We start from the raw sequence: 9,805 nt of genomic DNA on the forward strand, positions 1-9,805 counted from the left end.
GGCACATAAAAGACACCATTTCGAGCGTGGCCGTTTTCGTGCGGGTGACACGTAAAAGCACCCACTACACTCTCTGAGTGGTTGGCGTTAGGAAGGGCATCCAGCTGTAGAAACTCTGCCAAATCAGATTGGAGCCTGGTGCAGCCATCGGGTTTCACCAGTCCTCAGTCAAATCGTCCAACCCATGCTAGCATGGAAAGCGGACATTAAACGATGATGATGATGATGATGATTACATTTTGAGTAACCCAATATTGTATTTTGTCTTGTAAGTTTTCAAAGTGTATGTCAATCAAAAAAAGAAAAGCATACCATAGAGTGATATGCACTCAAAGCTTCAAATCACTGAAATGTTGAAACAATGCATGACAGATATTCAGGAATTTTTTTTCTTGCATATGCTAGAAATTATGTAGTCAAAAAGTGTTGGACTTTTGGGCAGCTGGAAAAGACACCAGGGTATAGAATGATATAGGGAGTCATCCAGAAAGCTAGTGTAAATCAGAAGACTCAAATGAGACAAGATTGTGATTCATTACATTTTTTTTATAACTTAAGACTATAAGATTAGAATTATTGCAAAGCTTAATAAACAGTTTCATCTGATTTATATTGTTGGCAATTAAGCTTGTACAATTTAATATTTTTATTTTTTATAATTTCAGACATAATATGGCTTCTCCACCACGTTTTGCATATCTTGATTTGGAGAATAGCCAAAATCAAAACAATACCAAGGCTAAATCCAACAATGAAATACCTGCTGGTGCCAGCAGCTTTATGGAGGTTCTTACCCCAACTACATTTTCTTTGGCTCTGGAAAGCAATGCTGGAATTGACTGCTTTGGGAATGAGCGCCATGCCTTGGCCAACCAAGCCAAATTTTTTAATAACCAGCTTTTAAGTGATATCACATTGGTAGTTGTGAAGAAAAAATATTTCTGTCACAAATTGATTCTTGTGAAATCAAGTGATGTGTTTGAACGTATGTTTAGTTCTGATTGGGATAAATCCCAACGGAAGGTAAGTCTTTTTTCATATTTACAGTTCAGGATCTTTATGTTAAATGAAAATGTTGTTAATCCACTGGATTGTTATAGTAACACTGAATTGTTTTTTTCTTTAATTCAATCTCAATGTGAAATATTTTATGTGATGAGAAAATTCTTCTCTAAACTATTGACTGTAGCCCCAACTAGGAATTGAAACTGGTTTGTTGTTTCTTTTCTCCAATAACTTAGCATCACTCTGAACTAAGCGAACATTGTCTGTTAAGTTTTAAATAAGATAAATATTCAGGAATGTTGGTTTTTCAGAGAGTGTTCATCTTTAGTTGATTAACAAGAGAAAAGAATGTGGCAACAACTTTAATTCAAATTCTGGTATCGTCTTCAGACTTAAGTAATTTTAGAAGCTGTTTTGGAATTCTTTCAGTTATTATCTGTGAAAACATAGGAGAAAAAAACTTAAATCATTGTCCTCACTTGAAATAAAATTTATTTCTTGTTGTGATTCATTGATGGATACACTGGAGTAATTTACTGTTGTATCTTTCTGAACCCTGGTAGGAATTGAGCCCTACATGCTAAGATTGGAGAGCCTACAAAGTTCACAAGAACTGTCTTCATTCCTCCTCTGACTAGTAATATATGTAACACATTACTCAAGTATTGTGTAACAGAATACTACACAGGGTGAGCCAAAAGTCATGCACAGCATGCTCTGAAATTGCCAAAGGCATGCTTCAATTTTCCTAAAATTGAATAAAATAAATAAAATAATGACAAATACACATATCTTTGTACATGATGAGCAAAATGAATAATAATAATAATAAAAATGTAATATAAATAAAATGTGAATGCTTTAGTGCATAACTTTTGGCCCACCCTGTTTAACAAAATACTCAAATCCAAAATTATCAAATACTATGACTTAGTTACCTACAACTTTTAGTTTACTTCTTGAGGGCACCTATTTGCAATTGTTGTTTAGCCCTTAGTTGGCTCTGATTATGTGAAATTAGGATTAAAGGCATTCCAGCCATGACTATCTTGCTTTTTGGTGGGTATATTCTATGCAAGACTACATTGTCCAATGAAACTTTTCTTTTTAAGATGGCACAATGTGATTTGAAGGGGGTTTAGTTCCCATTTCCAGCAGCTTAAGTGACCATTTCATTGGTTCATTGTGAATTTAGTGTCTCTGCTACAGTACTGTGATCGTAACAGAAGAGCAAGTGTTGACTTTTCTGCTGACTTGTTAGCAATCTAGCTTAATTAGTTGGGACCAAGCAAATATGTGAGCTTTATTTCACTTGTTAGAAATATCCTCAAATTACATCCTACCATTTTCAGAGGTGTGGGGTATTGGCTAAAATAGTTCTAGATATGCAGTGCTCAAGAGGACAGAGTGCTTATGCATGGAATGCCTTCTATCAAAGATCTGCACCATCCAGACTTACTTAGATGTGGCTCAATAATCTTTTCCTTCTCTTGGCACAAAACCTGAAATTTGGGGGCAGGGGCTAGTCGATTACATTGACTCCAGTGCTCAACTGGTACTTACTTCTTCGACTCCAAAAAGATGAAATGCTAAGTCGACCTTGGCGGAATTTGAACTCAGAACGTAAGGATGGATGAAATGCCACTAAGCATTTTGCCCGGCATGCTAATGATTCTGCCAGCTTGCTGCCTTATATATGTGGCTCAATAATAACAACTAATTGTACTGTTGCATTATTGGTTCTGAATTCATTGATCACAGAAGGAAATGCTAAATCACCTGTAATCTATACATTTAATTATAAGCAACTTAAACAAACTTTAATTTGGTACAACAGTTTATCATCCTTCAAATCAGCTCTTATTTACACAATCTTTGACACTAAAATAGCCTTGGAATAGCAACATTTCAGTGCTGTCTCACTCCCAACCGACCTTAATAAATATACAGTTCCTGGTTTTCAGTCTTTGTAGAACTGAACGGTTAAACTTACCATGTTGAGATTTGAGCTCAGAACTGAATATTTAAGGGATTAGTTTAAAACAGTATTCAATTTCTCTTTCTCCTATCCATTAAGACTGATTTTCTAACTTAATGTTCTACTTTAGGTCATTAGTAAAAGTGGGAGGAAATGGTTCCAAAACCAGGTCATTTCATTTTATCTTCCTCTATGATATTCACTGTTATAATAATTCTCTCTACTGTAAGCACAAGGCCTGAAAGTATCAGTGCTCAACTGGTACTTATTTTATCAACCCCAAAATATGCAAGTCAAGTTCGACCTTGGCAGAATTTGTACTCAGAATGTAAGGCCAGAATAACTGCCACTAAGCTTTTGGTGCGACATGCTAACAATTCTGCCAATTAGCTGACTTGCTCCCTGTTATAATGATAATTACAGCTTTGTCTATTAATTTGACACCTGTACTTTTCTGGTGTTACCACTCATAAAGGAATGAAAGTCAGAACTAATTTGGGTGAAATCTGAAGTCACAATATATTCCATCATTTCTGAAAATAATGGTAGACCCTTCAAAAAGATTCTATTGAAAACACATAAACCTTATATATTGGTTGTGCCTTATCATATTTATTTTAATTTTTTGCAGGAGATTGAGCTACAAGAGGACAGTATGTGTGCCACTGTGTTTCCACGCTTTCTTAAATTTCTCTACAGCTGTCACGTGCGTTTGAACATTGGCAATACACTTTCCATGCTAATCCTTTCTGATAAATATAATGTAGAAGACCTTCGTAATGTTTGCATAAACTTTGCCTGCACTTGCATTATTCCACGACTACAATTGAAAGATGTTTTCCACATATGGTTCCAGTATGCGACAAAGTGCTATCACAAAAACTTAGTGCAAGCTTGTGTACAAGCACTGTCTGAGAAAATGGATGATATCATGATGTCAGTTGAGTGGGAACAAGAATGGCTTACTATTGAAAGAGATCAGCTTATTGAATTCTTGAAGAGTTCTGAGCTGACCATTAAGGATGAATATGAACTCTGGGAGGCTGTACTAAAATGGTTGCTTTCTACTGAGCATCCTACAAGAGCTGAAAACCTACGCAGTAATGTAAAAGCAGTAATTGAACACATTCGTTTCCCAATGATGACTCCTGATCAACTATGTCAAGTGGAGAACTGTAAAGTTGTTCTGGAGATGCCTGATATATTTCAGCCATACTTGATGCAAGCCTACAAATACCATGCCCTCCCTCTAACCAGTAGAGCCATGATAAAAGAATTCACTTCTGCTAGCTTTTTGCTACGTAATTACACTGATCTTCGTTGGGACAAGCGCGTTGTTATTCAACGCTACACAGAATGCCAGAAATGTGCTGAAGTTAGTTTCCGATTTGCTACACGTGCTTCCACATTTCCTGCTCAGACATGGGAGTGGGAGCTGAAGCTTCATCCAAAAGGCTTTTCTTCAACTTGTGATGACTTTAGGGCTGTTTTGTACTCCAATCTCATTCTTGATCAGCCAAGACCAGTGGAATATTTGCTGTCATTAGTTGATCGAGAAAAGATTCTGCACTCAGTAAGTGGTAAGAAAAACTTTTCCAAAACTAGGTATACCACTGACACTGAAATGGACAAAAAGATCTCTCTCAGTGACCTATCCCAGCCCAACTGTCCTCTCTTGATTGATGATAATCTTGTTCTACAGATTGTTCTTAGGCCAGTTGGATAAATGTTTGTCCTTTATTGTTGTTTTGTAAATGTCTAATGTCTTCTAAAGCCACTCACTTGCTTCCCATCAGCTTTACATATTCATGCCCACATATACACAAACATATACTTATACATATAGGATGATTGAAATAAGCTCAACAAAACTGTTTCCATTTAAACTATTGTGATTTTTTATTTAAAATCTTTTTTGTTGTTATTTTTGTTTTGTTTTTTTGTTAAAAGAAAAGAAAAAAAGAAACTGATAAAATGTATTTTCCCTCCTCAGATTATGCTTAGAATAATTTTAGTATATTTTCCTTTTTGTCTTTTTTTAATACTTTGTCCATTTTAATCATATCTGGATCCTGCTGAAGCCAGTAGCTATTGAAACAATACTGGTAAATGCTTTTGCTATATTAACCAAAGATATATATTTTTGGATTATGAACAATATTTTTTAACATTATATTTCATATCTGAAGTTTTTAGGACTTTTTCTAGCAACAACTCCATTTGTTTTACTGGGATTGAGTAAACTTGTTGTTTATTAATTGTTACACTCACGCTATTACTGGTTTTGCAGTTTCTGTGCTATAAGTGTGGCATTTGAAAACAAGATAACACTACTATAGTTTCCACTGACATAAGTAAAACACCTAAACAGTTAAATTTATGAAAAAGGAGAAATTTGTAATAATTTAAGAAATTTTAAAATTTTTATTGTGTTTATTTCACTGATTACATCCATGTTGTAATATATACTTCAAGTTCATACTTGCCCATGCTTTGCATGTAAAATTTCAACAGCCTTTTGTTATGAATTAGAAATTAAATGAAAATTAACTGAATGGAAATTTGGTATATGTAAAGCATATTTAAACAGGAGTTTAAAATGTGTGCACTAAAACACAAGACCAGGAAAGAATGAGCGTAACAATTTCAAATTTCAGTTCAAACTTTGCTAAAGCATAGCTGAAGTCTTGTGCTCTCTTACCTGCATTGTTACAAGTATGAATATTCTATTAAGGACACATATTAGCACGAAGTTCACTGAAACAGTTTGAAAGGAATTCTGGAAAGTACCGCAGTACCTTTTAGACATTTCAATTAAATCCAGTACATGCCAACATGTTTAAACATTTATTTTAAAAATCTCTTTCTATCATGAAATTTTTGTAGATTCTATCTGAATCAACTTAATGGAAATGTTAACAGATGGAACTTAATGGAAATGTTAACAGATGGAACTTAATGGAAATGTTAACAGATGGAACTTAATGGAAATGTTAACATTATGATGGAAAGTTTGTTATTAATGTAACATTCCATTTATGATATTATATTAAGAGTTTTATGAGTTTATTGTTATAAAACTTAACTGAAACACTATTACATTCCATTCAATTTCAGTTTGCTTTTTTAATAAGATGATAACGAAAAGAATAGAAGCACTTGGTTGAATGTTTTATCTGTAACCTTAGTACCTTATTGTTCTAAGTTCAAAACCAGGCAGGTTTTTCTCTACTTTTGGTTTTTTCCAGGGTTTATAAAATCAATACCAACAACATAGAAGGGCTGATGCCAAAGAATTTAATATTTATAAAGCAATCAAAGCTAAAATTTAGTCAAATCAGTATGACTATAGCTATTATTATGCTCATATTTAAGCAAATAACTAGCTTTTCTTTTCTTCTGAACTTTTCTAAATGTTATTAAATATGAAGTGATTTTCCTCATCATGGAATCTGTGATAATATATTTAAATGCTTTACATTTTTTTCTTTAAGAAATATTAAAAAAAAATTAAATTGTTCATTAAGATAAATATTGAAATTTAATTTTCTTAATATGCTATCTTTGCCTAAGAATTCTTCTGTGTATATTTGTGATGTTGTTTAACGACAGTTCAGCTGTAACAGAAGAGTAAATACAAGGCAATATTCATTGGCTTGCAGCTCACTCTCTCATCTCCTTTCCACTCAACAGACTGACAGCAGTAAAATTAATTCCCTTAGTTTTCATTCACCATACTGAATTCTAAATATTGGACTAACAATGGTTTCTGAAGAAATAAAAAGTACACCACATTTACCCTTAACGCTAACTTAAGCCCACTAAGCTTAGGTGTCATTAGAAAGTACATGACTGAATATAAACTGGTTTAAAAAGCATGTCTGACTCAGCTTGAATAAATGAAACACACTATCACAAACTGATGAGTATGGTTGTCTTATACCAACAGCACAAAATCTTTAAATGTGAGAAAATAATTTGATTTAGCAACAAACAATTATAGCAGATTCTATATTAATTACTTTGCATTTTGACAAGAAAATACAAATCCCATGCCCACACACATGCACACATATTTGACATCTACAAGTGCTAATCTAAGACAGTAAAAGAGAACAAGCTCTCCAATGGGATTTGAACCTTGTATCTATTGTATTTTTGAGAAGATGGCAGGTGCTCTTTTATGTGTTGGTAATGTAGTCATCTGGAATATGGTAGTTGAAGTTTGACTCCTGTTGAAAGGCCTGTTCACTTTTATGCCTCAGAGTGGTGCTTGTTTGTACCATATATATTTAAAAGCTTAACTGTTCATATATAATTATTATAAATAATATATGTACACACACACACTTATTTATTTGGAGTTGTATGTCTTTGACAAATTTCTTGATCCAAGACTGTTGAAACTGAAATAGTGTGGAAAAATCATGTAATGGAACAATGAAGCAGTTTCTCATTCAGCTGAAACTTCTTTTTTTTAAACAGCTATAGAAATTGAATCCACTTCAACCATTAATCAATTGCCAGTAAAAACAAAGTGCTCACGTACTAATTCAAAGGCTTTGTTGTAATAAACTAAAACATTCCATAAACTGAACCTTTACATATTTTCCCCTCATTAATTACAATGAATCTACAGCTATGACAAAAAGAAACCTCTTGTGCATTAAGGCTTTATGGAAAATATTTTGTAAACTTCACAGTATTTTGTTAAATGTTTTTCATCTGCATGATTCATCTAGAAAAAGAAAGTAAAATAATAGTCTATATTCTAATTTTGTTTTGTCATTCCAATCAAGAACATTTACAAGCTGTTGGTATTATTGTTGCTAATCTTGTTAAACAAATTCTTAGTTTTGATATTTATACTTAAATGTAGACAGAATCATTTGTAAGGTAGGTACATGGCTTGGGTATCATATGGTTTCATATACCAAATGTTATATTATGTATTGAGTATTGACTTTCAATATAATTGGTAAAGCCTTCCAGCTAAGTTGAACGGATAGGATTTTAAACTAGTTACAAGAGTCAAAAGCTTGTATTATTACTGTAGTAGATTCATTGCAAAGACATATAACACTCACTTGCTCTAACCACATAAGCTGTAAATAAAAATGATATGTGGTCACAGTCACCACTGTGAATAGTTGAATTACTTATATAACTGGTGAATGTTTCTTTAGTTTGTGGTGCTGAAATTAAATTCTTTTATGAGTAAAGCTTAGGGAGATTTGGGCTTTGACAGGCTCATTTGGGAAAGATATAATTCATGGAGAGGACATCTTAAAGTGACTGAATATTCTTTTATTCTTTTGATGGTGTTATTTATTGTTTGTGATTATCTGTGGGTAACAACTTTAAGGATTGTAATCAGCCATATCAAACCCAGTATTTTCTTCAGTCAAGTACTTGCTATCTGATTGAGATCAATAAAATAAGTTTTATATATTCTTTTCCCATTGATGAATGTAATTTGATGTACTGTTTTCAGTTATACACCATGCACACACACACACACACACACACACACACACACACACACACACACATATACACACACACATACATAGTTAGGCTTCTACAGTTTATGTTTACCAAATTTCAGTTTCAAGGCATTGGTCAAAACAAGATATAGAAAACACTTTCCCAAGGAATCACAATGTAATATAAAACCCATAGCCATGTAGTCGTGAAGTGATTTGATAACACTCAACTATGGCACACTTTTTTAATATTTTGTGAGACCCTGAGGAAGCCAATGATATTGTTAATTTCCAATCGATATCTTTTTGTTTCAACTTGATGTTTCAGAGATGTTTTTTATAGCAATCCAAAAAGAAAATGGTTCTCATAACCATTTTACGTTCCCCTATGTTGCTTGTCACATTAACTGGGTGAGGCTAGAGTAATACTACAATTGTTTCTAAATTTGCAAATATATTCTTTTACTCTTTGTTCTAAAACTATGTGAGTCCATTTGTAAATGAACTCACACTCATTTGTGCACACACACACACACACACACACACACACACTTTATGTATTATTATTTACATTCAAATAAAGTTTAGCTAACAAATTATTCTTAATGAGGAAATTATGTGCTCTTAACTGCAGGCAAGCCAGAATGCCATTAGTATGCATAGAAAATATATTTTGGTGGGTGAGTTTGTTGTTTTCAAATTCTTTGTGATTGAGTTACAAAAGTAGTGGAGAGCTGGACTAAATTTTTGTGTTCTAAGTTTGAATCTCAAAAGTTCATTTTTCAAAAACTTTTACTTTCTCCTATTCAAATATGTGGTCTTGTATCAGTGTAAGAAACTTTTAACTTTTATAATGTTGTATGACCCATGCTTGTGAGTAACTCCAGAAAATTAAACTGAGAATAAAGTGTTAAGCCAAGAGAACAGTAGTTCAAAATAATTTAGGGAACACTGGTATTAATTATTTTGACCAAAAGTGTAAGAAATTAAAAAAAAACCCATTAAATGCTACATTTGTTATTTACAGTATTATACTGTGTAGATTTATACTATAGTTTACAAATATTTAATTTCTTTTTGCCATTATGTTCAGGAACACTTGTTTTATATAAAAAAAAAAGACAGACTTTGAAGTTATATATTTTCTATCTCTGTTTTTTGAGAGAACCATAAATGTGTGTTACTGTGAATATGTTTGTTATCAGTTGTATTAGTTTGTAATATTTCTTGTATGTCTCAATCAGAAGCTCTGTCCATTACATTATCATAGAAAGAAAAAAAGCAACTATACATTTTTTGTGTATTTTACTCTTGTTATATAAAACTGTTTCCACAG

At 32.8% G+C, this 9,805-nt stretch overlaps 1 protein-coding gene across 3 annotated transcripts in view; it reads left to right on the top strand.

Moving 5' to 3' along the window:
* The window catches only part of LOC106867856 (BTB/POZ domain-containing protein 17), a 35,580-nt gene extending 25,775 nt beyond the window's left edge, over nucleotides 1-9,805 (top strand). For all 3 annotated transcript variants that reach the window (XM_014912896.2, XM_014912895.2, XM_014912897.2), the window contains 2 exons: nucleotides 666-1,023; nucleotides 3,615-9,805. In XM_014912896.2, coding sequence (XP_014768382.1) covers nucleotides 673-1,023; nucleotides 3,615-4,709 — 1,446 coding nt within the window. In that variant the 5' untranslated portion in view covers nucleotides 666-672 and the 3' untranslated portion in view covers nucleotides 4,710-9,805. The remainder of the gene's footprint in view (nucleotides 1-665; nucleotides 1,024-3,614) is intronic.

This window comes from Octopus bimaculoides, chromosome 5 (assembly GCF_001194135.2).
Source record: "Octopus bimaculoides isolate UCB-OBI-ISO-001 chromosome 5, ASM119413v2, whole genome shotgun sequence".
Taxonomy (NCBI): domain Eukaryota; kingdom Metazoa; phylum Mollusca; class Cephalopoda; order Octopoda; family Octopodidae; genus Octopus; species Octopus bimaculoides.